General features: G+C 43.0%; 1 protein-coding gene across 3 annotated transcripts in view; it reads right to left on the reverse strand.

The window, feature by feature from the left end:
• hydin (HYDIN axonemal central pair apparatus protein) overlaps positions 1-18,672 on the reverse strand; it is a 73,770-nt gene that overhangs the window by 23,668 nt on the left and 31,430 nt on the right. For all 3 annotated transcript variants that reach the window (XM_021597922.2, XM_021597913.2, XM_036975199.1), the window contains exons 14-30: positions 15,905-16,137; positions 14,503-14,603; positions 14,089-14,224; positions 13,703-13,867; positions 13,407-13,559; positions 9,521-9,759; positions 9,135-9,396; positions 7,715-7,858; positions 5,947-6,090; positions 5,476-5,789; positions 3,851-3,967; positions 2,234-2,522; positions 1,484-1,693; positions 1,063-1,200; positions 701-875; positions 483-610; positions 86-216 (exon numbers count right to left, since the gene is read on the reverse strand). In XM_021597922.2, coding sequence (XP_021453597.2) covers positions 86-216; positions 483-610; positions 701-875; positions 1,063-1,200; positions 1,484-1,693; positions 2,234-2,522; positions 3,851-3,967; positions 5,476-5,789; positions 5,947-6,090; positions 7,715-7,858; positions 9,135-9,396; positions 9,521-9,759; positions 13,407-13,559; positions 13,703-13,867; positions 14,089-14,224; positions 14,503-14,603; positions 15,905-16,137 — 3,079 coding nt within the window. The remainder of the gene's footprint in view (positions 1-85; positions 217-482; positions 611-700; positions 876-1,062; positions 1,201-1,483; positions 1,694-2,233; positions 2,523-3,850; positions 3,968-5,475; positions 5,790-5,946; positions 6,091-7,714; positions 7,859-9,134; positions 9,397-9,520; positions 9,760-13,406; positions 13,560-13,702; positions 13,868-14,088; positions 14,225-14,502; positions 14,604-15,904; positions 16,138-18,672) is intronic.

An 18,672-nucleotide genomic window follows, 5' to 3' on the forward strand; every position in this document is an offset into this window, starting at 1 on the left:
AATGAGATCCCACTTTCAGTAATGATTCACATATACAGTATGCATAGCCATGGAGGAGAGATGGTGCATTTGCATGTGAGCCTACCTGCTAAGCTTCTTGCGCCACTTGCTAGTAGACGCAGGTGTGTCTCTATTATCCACTTGTCTGTTCTCAACAGCCATGGCATTCTGTTTCACCAAGAGCCTCTCTACCTCCATCTGCAGCAGGGCATCATACTGCACACAGAGAGACAGAAATCAATTTTCACACACATCTGTCCACACAGCACAGGTATCATGTCTGCCATACAAACTGAACACATTAGCTTTGTTTCGTCTTATGAAGACAATGATAATGTTGAGATCTACATTTCAATACATTTTAGAATAAGGCTGTAATGTAACAAAATGTGGAAAAAGTCAAGGGTCTGAATACTTTCCAAATGCACTGTACATGAATCAAGGTGAAAGTGCTGAGTGATTGTGATACAGTAGGTACTGACTGTAGGGATGTAGTCCTTGTCTGACAGGTTGCCATTTCCAGTAGCAGGCCGGCTGATGGCCACATCCCTCCTGTCCTCCTCCAGAGCCTCCTTGGCCTCCTTCACCACTGCAGTATACCTCTCATCATCTACACAATACAAGAATAGCGAGTTACACACTGCAACAAAACAGTTTTAGAGTATCGCGATAGACCTCCACAATGACCAAAGTCACATACTGAGCTCTCTGGGTAGGTCCAGGCACACCCTGGGGAAGATGCCCTCTCCTCTGAGAGTGAGGCTCTCTGGCTCAAAGAAAGCCACCTGCAGCTGGAAAGTCTTGTGGAAGACCTCAGGGACCCCAGGGAGATAGTACACTGAAAGCTTCTGCTCTGCATTCGCCTCGATGTAACCCTTTGAGTAATGAGAGACAAACAAAGAGTTACATAAAATACATAAAAATGGTATCCACAAGTTCATCTGGCTCTGCCAAAATCCATTGAAAGTAACTACATAAAGGGTGTATGTAGTTACACTAAAGGATTGGTAGAGAAAGCAGACTGTAAAAGGGAGGGATCCCCTGTGCTGTGGGCTGTCTCACCATTCTGGGGATGACCAGGGGATGTCCAGGCCGAGGGTCCTCACACACATCCTTCTCCCCCAACAGAGCACTGAACTGAAAGCCCACCTTCCCTGTGTTCCTCAGGGTGATCTCTGCCTCGGCCACATGGTCAAATAACTGCAGGAGAAAGAAGGGAAGAAGAAGAAGAGCGGGAATGGATCCAAACAATGTATGCTGAACCCGCAAGGATAAGATTCTGCTGATTCACTCCTTTAAAAATAAAAAAATCAATAAGTCCTTGTTTGAATATCAATGACAATTGCCTTGAATGCATTCATTGCATACCCAAACAGGGACGAATGAAAAACACAAGCAAAGAAAGCCAACACAGATATCTCTATCCTTCACAAGTGAACTGGACTCAACTAACACAGCCTCAGGGTGACCATAGTACAAATACCTGAAGGCCAAAGTCTATCTCTGTTCTGTTCAGGCTGTAGGTGACTAGTGAAGCCTCTCCTTTGAGTGTGATTTCATATGTGGGGCCCTCCTCGACCTCACACAGAGCCAGAACCTGACCACTGATGTCAGCATGACCGTAAAAGGAGAAGGACACCAGCTGGCTTTCACCTGGCTGCAGCACCCCATATATAGGTAGGATATCAAAAACCTGCATCAAGGAGAGAGGAGGAGAGACATATAAGGAGGTATACAGTAGGTCAGAACAATGATAGACCGATAGAGAAAGGCAAGGACATATGGATAGAACAATAGTGAGAGGGTAGGCGATGCACAAAGGAATAGTTGATAAGAGGTGAGAAACTTTGATTCAATACTGTAATTCAATTCAACAATGTTCTCTGTTGTTCCAATGCAGCCATTTTATCTCAATATTAAATCATTTCTGAGTAACAATTAAGTACCTTACTGTGACTGATTTCAATCAAAATGGTGAAAAATAAATGAAAATAGCTTCTTAGCAAAGATCAATTTCTCAAACAAGAATTCTGCTAGGACTGTCTGGTCTGGGTGGGGAGGGAAGGGGTAAACTGAAAACTAGCTGTTATTGGCAGAGAGGTTCGGAACTCTTTCGTATTGGTCTATTAATTAATGTACCACCTGGTGATGTCACCATGGAAGGCCAAAACTCCATCCTACCAAAACAGAGAAGAAAGCTTATCAGCTGGGCACCTGATAGTCTGTACTGTACCTCCTCCACTCCAACACTGGGGTGGTCCTTTGTAGTGCGGCTTGCTGTGCCTGTGTTCTGATCAGTACTGTCTGGCCACTGTGCTGGTGAGGTCCTGTTGATCTCCCGTCTGCTGGGGTTGTAGCTGCCTCGCCCCTGGCTCTGCCTCCCCTCTGTGATGAGAGTGAGGGTGACTGGAGCTGACAGGGGATCTTTGGGAGAGCCCTTACCCTCCTTAGTCTCATTCTCTTGGTCTCCCTTCACGTCCTCCACCTTCTCATCCAGGAACAGTTTGGGAATCTCAATTTCCCTGAAGAATAAGTATATAATGTGTTATGTTATATCTATAGTATTGAACTGTAATAAAGACAACTCACTGGATATTTAATATTGGATCAAGTAAGGCATCCAAGTAACAGACACATTAACAAAGTAACAAATAAAGTTTAATTAGTCTATTAAAATGAGCAATAAAATAAATCAGTGAAGGAACTCATACTAGCACAGTAAGTCCTCTCAGAAGCTTCCTGATCCTCCCCCAACAACACTCTTCCCCCCCCCCCCCCCCCCCCCCCCCTCCTCGGTAGCTACACGCTTGGTACGTCCATGAGGTTAATTAATTACAGAATGCTAATTAATTAATGGCATTTTAATAGAAATGCTCCAATGGACTGAAAACATATTTTGCAAGAAAGGGGACCGGACAGATGTTGCCAGATAATAAATGAGAGACAGACATGCACATTGACAGAAATGTAGTGAAATGACGACATAGAGAAACACACAGATACATACAGAGATACAAAATACAAGGAGACATGGTGATGAAAGAGACAAAGCAGGTCGCGCCTGCAGACTATAGTAAGAGTAGGTGTTCTGGGGAGTAACAGCAGGGGGCAGTGTTGTATGGGGAATTCTATGGCAGTTCGTGCCACCAGCAAAGATAATTTAACAGGTTAAATTAATATACTCCAGAGGACCACTGTCAGGAGGAACCACCATATTTTGTCTCACTATACAATATATGATTTTAAGCTTTCTATCTTGTCCCATTGCCCTCATTTGTAAGCATTTGTGTGTGTGTATGTGTGTGTGTGTGTGTGTGTGTGTGTGTGTGTGTGTGTGTGTGTGTGTGTGTGTGTGTGTGCACATGTATGTGCATGTGTGTGTCTGTGCACGAGTGTGTGTATGTGCTGACATTCCATCACACTAATCCCCAGACACCTCAGAAGTCTCTGGAACAAATAACATTTCAATTACACAAAACTGTCAGCAGAGAGAGAAAAGTAGATTTTTTGTTTTTATATCGTTAATGTAGCCCACGAAGCCAAATGCCTTTTCAAAGATTGTCTGAAGTGAAGACCCTCCTGGGAGACGCCTGAAATGATTATACTCTGCTATAATTGGGCTAGATGCTGACAATCCAGTTCTTCAACCATTTGGAATTATTTCCAGTTAATGTAATGTTAAAAAAAATTGGATTCCATATGCGGTCACTATCGTATGAAATAAGCCTGCTGTGAATCTCTGATCTGAAATTTCTCTCTATATGTTGGCATGATATAAATACATTATATTGCTCATTCTATTCAGATACAGGGTGCAAGTGCTGGAGCTTGGTGAACGGCAGGATCAGACCTGTTTGAGTCCACTCTGGTGTCAATGTTTCTAGTTTTGGACAGGTCCCATCGCGTATCCCTCTCCTCCTCATGTGTGGTTACTCTTCCCTCACTCACGTTGGTCTGCTCAGGAAACCTGGGGAAGTGAAATATATCAGCACCAAAAAAGAAAAGGACAGCAGGGCAAACTGTCTGTCAGAAACATATACACCATAAATCAGTTAGCTAAGCGGATGAAAATAATAATAGCAGGATCACCAATGATTGAATTACTGATAGGTATTTAATTAGCAGGTTGGCCGGTGCATTGTGAAAACCAAGTGAATATTGATAGGAAGGGTCATCCACTTCTAAGGGGGTGGGTCTGGAGAAATGAAAAAGCAGGAGGCTGAGTGATAAATCTTCACTGGCCTGCACTTTAGCCCCACGTACAGCACTATTGATTCCTCTGAGGCAGGACATGGCAGCAGCTGAAGAACAATTAAAAACTATAAAAACTCTACAATACGCTGCCAGAGATTGGAGCTGTATTGACAGCTCAGATTTAACATCAGAGCCAACATGGGCATTGACTACTTTGAGTGCTTAGAGTGTAGTATTTTTAATAATAACTTATAATAATTTCTACAATCAAATTATTTTGCAGAAAATCTGTTATCTGTACACACTACAGAAACCCTGCTGTGATCACAAAAAGCAGGACATCATTGATATGGAGTCTATATATCTCTGTGCATAATGAACTGATATCTACTGAAGGCAACTCCATATTGTGGAGCTGCTTGAGGTTCATATTCCCTCAAAATAGATAGCTTGAAATAGTAGCCAAAGAGTTATAGTGTAACAGATTGGATCCCTTCTTGACTGGTGTGAGGAGATTAAGAGAGTGTGGTGCTGAGTAGCCACTTCCAAGGACAGGCTTTTGGACTGGTTTACATTGTGTTCTCAAGATGGATCCAAGGAATGGCTGCCAAGGTAGAGATGTAGATGAAAATAGCAATACGTGTGCACCGTCAGTAGATCAAACTTTTTATTGAAGCGTCTCAGATGATTTTTTCCCTGTTGGTTTCCTTAGAGAATGGCTGGATTTGGCTTTACGAAAGGTGCAATCATCTTGCTTTTCCCATCTCAGACAACTTTAAATCCATAATCCCAGAGGTGGCCACTCCAGTACAGTACAGTATGGTATGTGCTTACACATTTCAAACACACAGTTTACAGGAGTGGAACTTCGTATCAGCCTCTTAGGAGGAAGGAAAGTGGCTTGATGAGCAGTCTGATGCTCAGCATCTTTTCAGTTGAAGGGGAAATGAACAGCTTGATTAAATGGATTCTTAATAAGGAGTTCCTTTCCTCGGCTATACCAGCGGCTTCTGCACCATCTGTCCCCTCCTGGAACTACATGAAAACTGGAGCCCTTTTATGCCTCAATATAATCTCAAATAAACAGTGGAACCACAATAAACAATATCCCCAACCATTTATAACAATATGCCAACCAATATAGGGAAGGTAAGGAAGTGTTTAGGAATACACATACAAAGGTCAGGGATATTCTCTGCTTAAATCTTGAGTTTTCTTTCCCAGGGATGGTGGCTAAACAAGTCTAACAGTGACGTTGTTGAGGTGGACTAGGCTCTCTACCTGATATTGTACTGTTGCTGGTCGACCAGGAAGGCCCAGTGGTAGGACACAGACAGAGGGCTGCAGTTGGTCATGGTGAGCTGGCGCTGAACCTCGGTGTGGTTCAGTACACAGCCAAAGTCCAGAGCCGCACTTGAGAAGTGCAGGTTCGGGAAGTGGACCTCTCCCCTCAGGCCCACCGTGTCCTGCTGAGGATGGTCTGAGTAGCGCACCTCCAGCACCTCCTCAGCCACCCGCGTCATACTGTCCTGGCGGTATAAGGGATCGAAGCGTACCCACTGCTCCGTCTGCACTCCTACAGCCAGTACCAAAGTCTACCAACACAGAGACATGGACATAATATGGTACCTGCCCCTCAATACTAGGTACAGATACCTTTAAATAATTAAACGTGTCAGATTATGTTAAGTATGAACCAAGGCTATAATCCCTGCGATGTATTGTACAAGTATTGCCTGCAGAAGGATGTACCTTAGAAGTGACACATGTGTGATCACCATCGTGGTCAGACAGACCAAAGGGCTCAGCCAGAGTGAGCTGCAGAGAGAGGGCCAGAGACGACACATTCCTCAGGAGCAGCTTTTGGTAGAGAGGAAGCAGAGAGACACCTGGAGCCTGCAGTGGGGGCACCAACAGTCACACGTTCAGAATTCTAACACACAAACACACACACACACATTAGAAAAGGAAAGATAAGACTGATTGGGAAGATGAATTAAATAAGTTAAGAGTAACTACCGCTATTCAATACAGTAAACTCTAGAGACTGGAAGTCAATTGACTATAATGCCCATATAAAAGCTGCCCTGTAGTTAATAACTTCTCAAAGGTTAAGCAAAGCAGAAATAACTCAATCTATAATCTCTATCTATCACTTTCTTGTGTGGGCAACACAATTTACAGCAGGCCTTATACATCTGCAATTCATTCTCAGCCTCTCTCCCTCCTCCTCTAAACTCTACTGCATTTCTTATCCCTTTATTTCTTGCTGTCTCTCCTTACCCATTCCTTTCCCCCCCTCTCCCTCTCCCTCTCCATTCCTTCCCCCATCCCATTTCCCTCTCTCTAATTGCTTTATCCCAGAGAGGTCTGCTGCACAAGCAGCCTGTAAATCTAGAGGAAAGGCTGTCAACACATAGATGAATGGGACAGAGTCAGATAAAAGAATTCCACTGAAATAAATTATTATTTTTATTTCTGAAAGGCTGATCAGCAACAGAACCTGAAATGGTTCTGTATGTGTAAAAATATGCACAGGTTCAGCATGAAAAGGGGCGTTATACAAACATTGTGATAGAGTTTGTGCTAGTGATAATAAAAGTAAAATAGGGGGGACAGGAAATAATTTCATTATGATGATAGAGGTGACGCCTCATTCTTTCTCTCATTCAGAATTCAATCATTCTGATGATATGAGATGGAGAGTGCAAAGTACTTGTTGCTATCCCCATAGAATCCTTGAAAATAGCTTAAACCCAAGTTCATCTTCCAATAGGCATAATGTGTATTCAGGTTTAAGCATACTGCAATAAGTGGACTAATTTTGGATTTGAGCCGAACCCCTCTGGTCAACAACTTCCTCTCATGTCCACTGGGTCCATATATTATTGGTTACACTAACATAATCTGGGGCAAAGCTTTGTGCATCTGTCAGAACCATTGCCATCTTCACATCATAAATCAGGAACGAACTGGTGCAGAAGTATACAGTTTAATTTCCTTAGGAGATAATCACCATGATCCAGCTTCATGGAGCAATGGACTCCTGACACTGGAGCTGGAGAACATCGAATAAACACAATGTCTCAACAGAACTCAATCATTGATCTGCTGAACACTGAATGCCTTCAATGAACAAATGACTGATGTGAGGTCTAATGTTTCAAGCCAGTGTTTCCCATGGGATTTTTTTCAGCAGCGGTGGCAGAGTTAGTAGGGGGATGGGTCTTCCTGCGGGGCGGCGGACGGGGTCATCCCGTGGCATACATCTATACAGCTACATTATATATAAAACATTTTTTACAGTGGCGGCCATGATTTAGCAGTGATGGTACGCTGCTGCTAAATGCATATAGGGGAAACACTGCAAGCATTATGAAATATGTGTCATTGGGCATGGATGGCTACACCATGACTGTAGAAGCTTATGAGAAGAATTCCATGCACTAAGGCTTCAATGCACTTGCATTGTGAGCAGAGAGGCAGCAAATGTGGGTGATGGGTGATTGGTGTCACACACCTTCTCCACATAGAAGCTAAGCTGCTGGGAGGAGATGTCCAGGATGGGTGAGACAAACCGACATGTGACGTCCACCGTCATGATGCGCTCCTTCCCACTCTGGTGACCTAGGATGGCGTGACACACCAGCCTCTCTCGAACCACCTGGGTTAGAAACACAGGTATTCAGTTCACACATCCCATTAACTCAAGACAACTGTAAGAATATTTTAAGATAATACACAACACAGTGGACTAGAGGTCAATAGGGAATTAACGATCAATGGAAATAGTTGTTTTTCAGTTCAACATCTGTTTAGAATCTGTGTAGGGGTTTCAGTTCAGGACTCATAGCTCCTTGTGGCAAGTTCTCATTGGTTCGAATTGTCTATACATTGAACCTGAAACAGGATACTTGGTACTTGACCATTGGCCCAATTTTACTGCAAGGAATTCTAATTAGTTAACCAGAAGGTTAACCACCTGAGGACAGGGAAGAAAGAACAACTGTCATCTACTTCCCAACATAACAACTTAGATTTTTTCTCTTTGAATAAACCTATTTTTCTACCACTGATTTGCTTTGGGGCCTGTGTTATTGAATAATAACATCAACTGCTAACACAACCTTTATACCAGCAGATACAATTCTGCACTTAAGCTCAGCTTGTGACCTTGTCTAGGTATAAATGTGACATAGTTTCCTATAACTACCCAACAGAAATAGAGCCCTGTCAAAGCTTTTCTGAGACATAGCCACACTCTGCTTTGCTTGGGCTTTCCTGAATTACAACTCCACAATAGCCATTCAAAGATATAAGGGATCAGCAGAGGTTGCAGTGGCGTGGGCTTATCTCTGGTTCTTGCTTCATTCCCTCTCCTTCTTTCAATCAATAGGCATCCCAGTAATACCCCAGAGAGGAAGTCAACAGCCAGGCCTGTGCAGTGTTACTTTGGGAAGATTCTACACCTTTATCTCTGTAGAATTCAACCTTGAACCCCCTGTGTCGTGATCTAATATGCTAGCTAAGAGTGCACTGACTGTATTTCACATGTTTGTTCAAATGTTAGCAAATGTTAATAACCAGCTGTGATTACTATCACCAAACACTGGTAATGCTCCACTAAATGGAACTGGTTTGGCTGAACAAACTGGAGTTCATAAAGGTATAATATGGTGAAACATAGTAGGTCTTGGGAAGAAAATTAAATAATTTATTCAAAGTTAAACAACTTTAGGTGTTGAGGAAGACCATTGTTGCCAATGTCGACTCCAACGCATTTTTTCCACGTAACACACAATGCATGATCCGCATAGATTTTCATTGAGAAGCATACCGTATGTGTATTTTGAGGGAGTGTGTATGTTTCTAGATCTCAACTGAATATCTAGGTTGTGTCTGACAGAGGAGTGTTTTCAACCATTGTCTCATCTTCCCACCTTGGGAGAGTCAGAGGAGCCCTCCAGCACCATGTCGGCAGTGTGTCCCGGGGCCAGCTCCATACGCATGGGGTGCAGGCTGAAGACTGGCCCATCTACAGGTGGGGGTACCAGGGAGCTGCGACCCTTTCCCTCCCTGGTTGTGTTGGCGGGTGGGGGAACTCTTCGGCGAAACTGGGGGTACCCATCCGTTGTCCAGTACAGCTGGTGGGAGCGGCGACCTCGGTTGGTCACTCTAAAATGGTACTGACATGGACCAGAGCTGGGGATGGGAGAACAGAAGACAAGGTTTCAGGGGGAAAGAATAAAAAGGATTTGAATGACTGACTTGATTGAATATGTAAAGTATGCACTTTCAGTATTTCCTCACTCGTAGCTATGCCTACCTGAAATGGGCTCCCAAGTCCAGACTGGGGGCAAAAGGGCGGTTGGTGACAATAGTAGTGCCCTTGCCAGTAGCAGAAAAAGGGATGGTGTGTGTTTCACTATTCTGGATGGACAGGTGCAGCTTGTCCTGGAAATGCAGGGTGTCATCCAGGTGAGCCACTAGCCTCAGCTCCAGCTTCCCCTGGGGTGGAACCTCTCCCTCACTTGGCTCCACCCGCCACAGAGACCTGCTGCGCACCTGGAAAAATACAGTGGACTTCTGTTACATAGGTTCTAACATTTGAGGTGGTAATAGAAAAATAATACAGTATAAAGTATGCAGTGAGCCAAAACAAATGCACGATAGATTCACTGAGGGGCTTTGTAAGAGTATGTTTGTAATTTTGATTAAACATCCTCAGGTTAGCCAAACATCCAGGAGGTTAGCCAAAGGCAACAACAGGCATTGAACCCTTTTATGATTAGGCCAATAGAGATCATATGTTCTATTAAACTCTATTATTGGCCCATTCTTACAGAGTGTCTGAGTGCTTTAGATTGAGAAATAAAACGAGGGCAGCACACAAGAAGCAATTTGACACCTTTAGCAGAACCTTATCTGGCTCTAGAGCCATGCCGTGTTTTACAATGAGAGGCCATGTAGTAATAGCATGTCCGGGCTCCCTCCAGTCTCTTCCCTACTTATACTGTCTTATCTGTGGGCCTCTTGGTAGCCTGGTGGAGGCAGAGGAAGGCTGCAGTGGGGAAGCTCACTCGTCTATCAGTTTTACAGAGAATGTGAAGCTGCTAATTGAAACAATAACAGACAGGCTGAGGTTTTAACAGATCAACGGCCCAAAAGCTGTGTTGAGATAGATACAAGGATCACCCCGCTGTGCTTGTTTTTCACTAATAGCCTTCCTTCTAATTCAGTTTGAGAATTGGATCTTTATCTGAAAGTATGTTTCATCTAAAGAAAAAAAGATGAGAAACCTACTTTCCCCATCCTATTCTGCTCCATTCCAGATTTCTGATCGATTTGAATGAATTTACATTCAATAAGGAACTCATCTAAAAAGAAGGCACATTAATCTTCTCTACAACCACATCTTCAGCCTTGTTCACATCAGGAGATAAGCCCAAAGTGCACCAGCAGCTCTCTATATCTTAGCTATTAGCTGAAAGAGGACTAAAATCAATTCTCCATGCAGCAGCATCCTGATTGATACACATAGTGCTTTAATTGGGATATTCTGACTGAATCCAGCTCTGGAACACTGGATTGGGCTTTCTGATTGCTGATGCTTTATTTCACCACCACACTGGAGGCCTCATCCAACTATCTGGATGCTTCCATGGACTAAGCAGAATCATCACAATTGACTGCCATCATGACGTTTGCTTTTGAACAGCAACCAAAGAACCTGAATGAGCTCAGTGTTTGCAGGGGCCTTATCTTATCTAACAAACTCGCTAGTCTACAAACTAGATAAGCAAGGGCAGTAATACTCACTTTTTTTACAACATGCAACTTCCTTACACTGACATTGTGCAATGCACTGAATTTAATTGGAGTTTCTGTGTCTGTTGGAGTGTGGAGGAGACCTTATTGAACAGAGCATGGTCTGCTGGAGACAGAAGATCTTAATGTTACTAGCAGTCATGTAGAACCAACCGATCATTCAGACATAAACATATTCTGTCAGCCTGTAAGACAGAATGAGGGTAGATTTTTAGGAAGATGTCTAGTCATAATGAATATATTCTAATAGACTCTCTACACTCTTTTGGAACCCACAAAAAATGGTTCCAAAAGGGTTATTCGGCTGCCCCCATAGGAGAACCATTTTTGGTTCCAGGTAGAACAGTTTTGGGTTTCATGTTGAACCCTCTGTAGAAAGGATTGGACATGGAACACCTGCAACCAAAAATGATTATTCAAAGGGTTCTCCTATGGGGACAGCCAAAGAAGCCTTTTAGGTTCTACATAGCACCTTTTTTTCTAAGAGCGTACACTACAGTGTATTTCATATTCCCTTGCAGTTCAAAGTGGGATGTCAGCTCATTACAGATAGACCTGCAGGGAAAGGGGAGTAAACTGCCCTTGAAACAATGATCCACTACACCTCACATAGAAGACACACGCTAACCATCCATGTGAGCGTTGTGTGAATTCTGGAGTCATCTGATATTTTTTCCACTAATTGGTCTTTTGACCAATCACATCAGATGTTTTTCAGAGCTGATATGATTGGTCAAAAGACCAATTAGTGAAATAAACATCAGAATTGGGCTGCCTGCGTAAACACAGCCTGAGCGTCATAGTTCACTTTCTCAGGCTTTATGTGGCAGAGAGCTAGTGAGAGATGAGCCGCCGGTCGATACAAAGGTGATCATGGAGGGGTGTCTTCGCTGAGAGGAGGAACTGAGTGAAGAACAACCCAGCTGAAATTTCAATAATCAGATCAGACTTGCATTAGAGAGGCTTAATACAATTGATTGTTTTGAACCATGGCATGTCAAATGCTGCGTTTACACAGGCAGCCCAATTCTGATCTTTTTTTCACTAATTGGTATTTTGACCAAGCAGATCAAGCTGAAAAAGATCTGATGTGAAAGATCTAATGTGATTGGGAAAAAGATCAGAATTGGGCTGCCTGTGTAAACACAGCCAATGAGGTTTAGAATGGAAACCACTGCAAAACTCAGTAGATTGAACAGTATAGTGCCATCATGAACAGTCTAGAATATACTAATGACAAAGTACAAATAGAATGTATACTTTGTTTTTAAATCTTTCACATTATTTTGCTATCCAGTATTACTTCCCACTGGGCAAAGACTGGTTGAATCAATGTTGTTTCCGTGTTATTTTAGCAAATACATTCAATGTGATGACATTGATCGGTTTTTAAAAAAGTAATCCATGTAAAGGAATTTCGTATTTCTTTTCACCCAACTTTGAATCTTAAGCCAATGACATGACAACAATTTTTTTGATTTCCTGTTGGATTCACGCTAGTTGACAACTCAATGTAAATCAAAACTAGATGGTGAACTGACGTCTGTGCCCAGTAGGCTGGCTCTTTGCCATGCTATCGATCGACTCTAATATAATTCTGGAAGAATCACCAACGATTGATGCTTGAAATTGCTCTATAAAAATGGCTGCCTTATCAACACACATCTCTTTAGCCTTGGAGGACAAAAGAGTGTTCGCTCATTTCCACAGCACTGCACTTTAAGGATTTAAGCGCAATCCAAGATACCATGTGTGTGTGTGTGTGTGTGTGTGTGTGTGCACGTGTGTGTGTGTGTGTGTGTGTGTGTGTGTGTGTGTGTGTTTGTGTAGACTGCAGTACTTGAAGGCCCCACCATAGCAGGGTTCCAATCAAAAAAAGAGGCATCAAACAGAAATAGAGACAGAGCAAACACTATACTCAGTGGATTCATTAGTAACACAATGTACAGTATGTGTAATAGAACAAACCCACATTACTGTGTAAAACATCTTAGGGCGAGAGTAAACAAAGCCCCATCTATCGCAAAAGGTCTGCAGAATTAATGAATTGAAGACGATGAAATTCTGATTGTTATGTTTCTAATTTGTGCCTATTGGTAAAGACTATGAAGATTTAGGAGGACAGATGTAACACAGTAATAAAGGAAGGGCCATGGAGCAAATGTAAAAGTCTGATGAGTTGCTATTGGGATTAGATTGCACTGGCAGCCTGATATCCAGAAAGCTAAAAAATAATTGAACCAATTAACTAATTAATTACACACTGAATAAGGTTAGAAATGAATCAGAGGCAGCATGTAGCAGAAAATGAGCAGAGGTAAACAGAGCCAATGGGAGAGAGGATTTAAGGGAGAGAGAATTTCCCCTTGTTAAGTTTGACCCACCATTTGAGCCACAAAGCGTGCTGGTATCGGGGACTGGTTTGAGAGCTGCAGTGTTCTGGAGACATCGGTCAGAACTGGTATGTTGCCAAAGGCCACCTCTGTGGTCATCACATGGACTACCGGACCCTCCCCAATGCAGGACAGTTGCAGGTTCTATGGAATTCCAAGAAATTAGAGGGACCAGGGGTATAAATGCAAGGCTACACACACACACACACACACACACACACACACACACACACACACACACACACACACACACACACACACACACACAAGAACAAACATGATCTCACCAGAGGAGGCTCCTTCTTCCCAAATATAGCAATCTGTGCAGTTTGTTGAAGCCTGCCAACAGTCTTAGCCCGCAGAGCCAGGGGGATGTCCACAGCACTGTGGGGCTGAATGACCCCTCGTGGGTGGGCACTGGAGTAGAGCAGAGACGGGTACTCCTCATACTCCTGGAGAGAGGGACCACAGACACAGTGTTAGAGAAATGCCTGAAGCACTGAAACACCCAAACAGTAAGTGGCCTGATAAACTTGTCTGTCAAAGACAATAGAATTGCTCCTTGGCAGTGATCAAGGGAAGCCAAGCGTAGAGCAAAGACAAATGGATGGTGGAGAGACCAGAAAGTCAGAGACACTGAAACATTATAAAACAGTAACACTTCAAATCTAACCTGGAACAGAAGGCCATAGCATGCAGGCAGGTCACTGTCATTAGTAAGCTTCACTGACTGCTCGTAAGGGTAACTCAGGAAACATCTCTGGAACTGTAGTACTGGGGTATCCAGAAGAACATTTGGTATAACACACCTACGGACACAGACATTTACCCAAGCTTAATACACCACTCACCTTTTAGGTTACACACATATTGGCCTGCACAGTAGAATAATTATCCCTATGTGCTTACAGCTCTACATTGATGTGTTGAGGTTATGAAGTAGTTTTCTATAAGGGGTCTCTGACATTGAAATGAATGAAAGGACTATTAATCATCTGCTCTGAATGAGGAGTTCCCCCCCTTATGATAAATCAGGACATTATTGTAGTTAAGAGGTGTGTTTTGACCCTGGATCTAGACCTCTAACCTGGCATTGATGGGTAGGGCCAGCACATCCTCCCCAACTCCTTGTACGTCCACTACTAAAGCCAGGCTGTAGCGCTGCACACTGTTGGAGCACAGAGTCACCTACAGATGGAGGTACACAGCAGACATACTGGTTAAACAGTCAAACATAACCATGACATAACCATGGCACCTCTACTGTCCTTGTTTGGCAAATCAGGGTTCTCCCCAAAGAATGTAAGAGAGGCGCTGCTCCAATTTGTGGACTGGCTGCACCCCTATGTAAACATTTTTTTTTAAACTGATGTGTTATCATGTAAGACCACTTTTTGCTCTAGATGGCAGGAAATGGCAGTTACATGTGTTCATAAACTTCCGCCCTCTGGGCCTTCCCCCGGCCGTACTCAGCAGCACCACCTTCTTCAAATATCTGGGGGAGAACCCTGCAAATATATTTACAGATTACACTACTTTTTTAATTTGCAATAATTTGCAATCATGTTCCTTTTGTTTTTTCTTTACACTTCTTGACATAGCCTATACTACATACAGTAGAACCCTACTAAGCTACTTTCATCAAGAAGAAGTAGAGTAGACTGCATGGTCAAAGGTGCCTGCATATGGGGAGAAACAGTTATCTCTGCACCTTCCATCCATGAGTACCTTCCTATACTTTGAAAGGTTAGCCAGGGCCCATTTTCTGGTCTAGGTGATGAAGATTATCTCCCTCCAGCACATTTGACTTCCCCTGACCTCTTCTACATACATTATTCTGGTCTTGTAAGAGATCTCATTAGAGCCCCGGAGTGCCACTGTGCTGTCACTAGGCTGGAGAGCAGAGCAGCGTGCTGCAGACAGCCAAAGGGAGGGCGGCAGACAGGAGACACCCTATACAAAGCACCGAAGACAGCTGCACAGATTCCCTGATATGCCCACGGCAGGGCTGCTGACAGCTTAAAGTGATGGGAAAAGACCAAACAGTCTCCCATTGATAGGAAAAGACCAGCGTATGACACTCAGTAACCAGAGGCAACCAGAGCAGGCTGATGTAATAATCAGAGCTCTGCAGAGCCACAAGGAGAAAGGCAGCTTCCCCAGGCATTTATCTGCAACAGATTTGTTTTATATTCAACTTCTCCACAGGATAATTACAATTACGCTCTGCCCCCCTCAGGGGCTATCATTGATTAAATCCGTTTCGATCAGAGGTAATTAATCGAATGATTAGTTTATTCTAAATCTCAAATGAAAAACCTACAGCATACACTTTAGCACTAATTGGAAAGCTAGCTGACTCAGCATGACCCAACAGCACCTACATTTAATAACACCATTAAATTGTACTACAGTGAGTGCATAAGCACATTTTCATTTGAATAATGTTTGATTACTTTCTGGTAATGCTCCCTGCTCCTCTAACACACCTGGATGTCAACCAGTCCCTGAGGACGCACAGTTCCTGAGTTGGGTGTCAGGGTGAACTCAATGGGCCGGTCTGGTACAGTACTGGAGCTCCACTCTGTCCTACTCAGGTCTGACACCTGGGAGACACTGGTGATGCTGGAAGGGCCACTGCCATCCCCTGGAACCCTCAGCCCAAAGTTGATAGGAACCAGAGAAGTATTGTTCAGACTGCAGGTCAGTGTGTGAGGGAAACCTGTAGGAAAGGAGGGATAAGGAATGAAACAGAGAGCAAGCAATGTTACAGTTCTAAGGGTTAGTGCAGAGATAATTCCAAACACTGTTATCTGATATACAGCTGCAATGCCACAGGGCAACTCATAATCGAGACTTTGATTTATCTGTAAGGTTATAAAATGTATGGTTTGTGTGGGGAGAATTGCCACACAAATAACCACTGAGATTAAAAAAGTGTCATAGTATACTTACAGTGCCTTGCGAAAGTATTCGGCCCCCTTGAACTTTGTGACCTTTTGCCACATTTCAGGCTTCAAACATAAAGATATAAAACTGTATTTTTTTGTGAAGAATCAACAACAAGTGGGACACAATCATGAAGTGGAACGACATTTATTGTATATTTCAAACTTTTTTAACAAATCAAAAACTGAAAAATTGGGCGTGCAAAATTATTCAGCCCCCTTAAGTTAATACTTTGTAGCGCCACCTTTTGCTGCGATTACAGCTGTAAGTCGCTTGGGGTATGTCTCTATCAGTTTTGAACATCGAGAGACTGAAATTTTTTCCCATTCCTCCTTGCAAAACAGCTCGAGCTCAGTGAGGTTGGATGGAGAGCATTTGTGAACAGCAGTTTTCAGTTCTTTCCACAGATTCTCGATTGGATTCAGGTCTGGACTTTGACTTGGCCATTCTAACACCTGGATATGTTTATTTTTGAACCATTCCATTGTAGATTTTGCTATATGTTTTGGATCATTGTCTTGTTGGAAGACAAATCTCCGTCCCAGTCTCAGGTCTTTTGCAGACTCCCTCAGGTTTTCTTCCAGAATGGTCCTGTATTTGGCTCCATCCATCTTCCCATAAATTTTAACCATCTTCCCTGTCCCTGCTGAAGAAAAGCAGGCCCAAACCATGATGCTGCCACCACCATGCTTGACAGTGGGGATGGTGTGTTCAGCTGTGTTGCTTTTACGCCAAACATAACGTTTTGCATTGTTGCCAAAAAGTTCAATTTTGGTTTCATCTGACCAAAGCACCTTCTTCCACATGTTTGGTGTGTCTCCCAGGTGGCTTGTGGCAAACTTTAAACGACACTTTTTCTGGATATCTTTAAGAAATGGCTTTCTTCTTGCCACTCTTCCATAAAGGCCAGATTTGTGCAATATACGACTGATTGTTGTCCTATGGACAGAGTCTCCCACTTCAGCTGTAGATCTCTGCAGTTCATCCAGAGTGATCATTGCCCTCTTGGCTGCATCTCTGATCAGTCTTTTCCTTGTCTGAGCTGAAAGTTTAGAGGGACGGCCAGATCTTGGTAGATTTGCAGTGGTCTGATACTCCTTCCATTTCAATATTATCGCTTGCACAGTCCTCCTTGGGATGTTTAAAGCTTGGGAAATCTTTTTGTATCCAAATCTGGCTTTAAACTTCTTCACAACAGTATCTCGGACCTGCCTGGTGTGTTCCTTGTTCTTCATGATGCTCTCTGCGCTTTTAACGGACCTCTGAGACTATCACAGTGCAGGTGCATTTATACGGAGACTTGATAACATACAGGTGGATTGTATTTATCATCATTAGTCATTTAGGTCAACATTGGATCATTCAGAGATCCTCACTGAACTTCTGGAGAGAGTTTGCTGCACTGAAAGTAAAGGGGCTGAATAATTTTGCACACCCAATTTTTCAGTTTTTGATTTGTTAAAAATGTTTGAAATATCCAATAAATGTCGTTCCACTTCATGATTGTGTCCCACTTGTTGTTGATTCTTCACAAAAAAATACAGTTTCATATCTTTATGTTTGAAGCCTGAAATGTGGCAAAAGGTCGCAAAGTTCAAGGGGGCCGAATACTTTCGCAAGGCACTGTAAATATTATCTGTCTGCAAAGACCTTTGCTGTTATTGATCACAAGAAAAATGTGCATTCTACCGTGGCTAATAGTGTGTTAGTCTCATTCTACAGTAAGCCATTTGTAAGCCATGCACATGCATGATGCATTGCAGGCAGAGAATTGAGTGGACCATAAAAATGTATGAGAGATAGGCCTGCTCAAAAGACATCCAATGCCAAATGTATCAACTTGGACAATTTTTGGAAGGGTCAAATAGTGTGTAAGGCCTATTTTAGTAAGGCCTATTTTAGGAGATCCAAAATGACAACTTTGCAGTGAAGAGTGGGAGTAAATGTGTGCAGTAATTGTTGCAAGAAGGTATAGTGTGCCAATACTGTTTGTATGGGACTATTACTGCAAAACAATACACATTGCCAATTATAAACTGGGTGGTTAGAGCCCTGAATGCTGATTGGCTGAAAGCCGTAGTATATCAGACTATATACCACAAGCATGACAAAACATTTATTTTTACAGCTCTAATTACGTTGGTAACCAGTTTATAACAGCAATAACGCACCTCAAGGGTTTGTGATATATGGCTAATATACCAGAGTTAAGGGCTGTGTCGTTGCGTCGTGTGTAAGAACAGCCCTTAGACGTGGTATATTGGCCATCTACCACACCCCCTCGGGCCTTATTGCTTAATTATACACT

Source organism: Oncorhynchus mykiss, chromosome 1, assembly GCF_013265735.2.
Source record: "Oncorhynchus mykiss isolate Arlee chromosome 1, USDA_OmykA_1.1, whole genome shotgun sequence".
Lineage (NCBI taxonomy): Eukaryota > Metazoa > Chordata > Actinopteri > Salmoniformes > Salmonidae > Oncorhynchus > Oncorhynchus mykiss.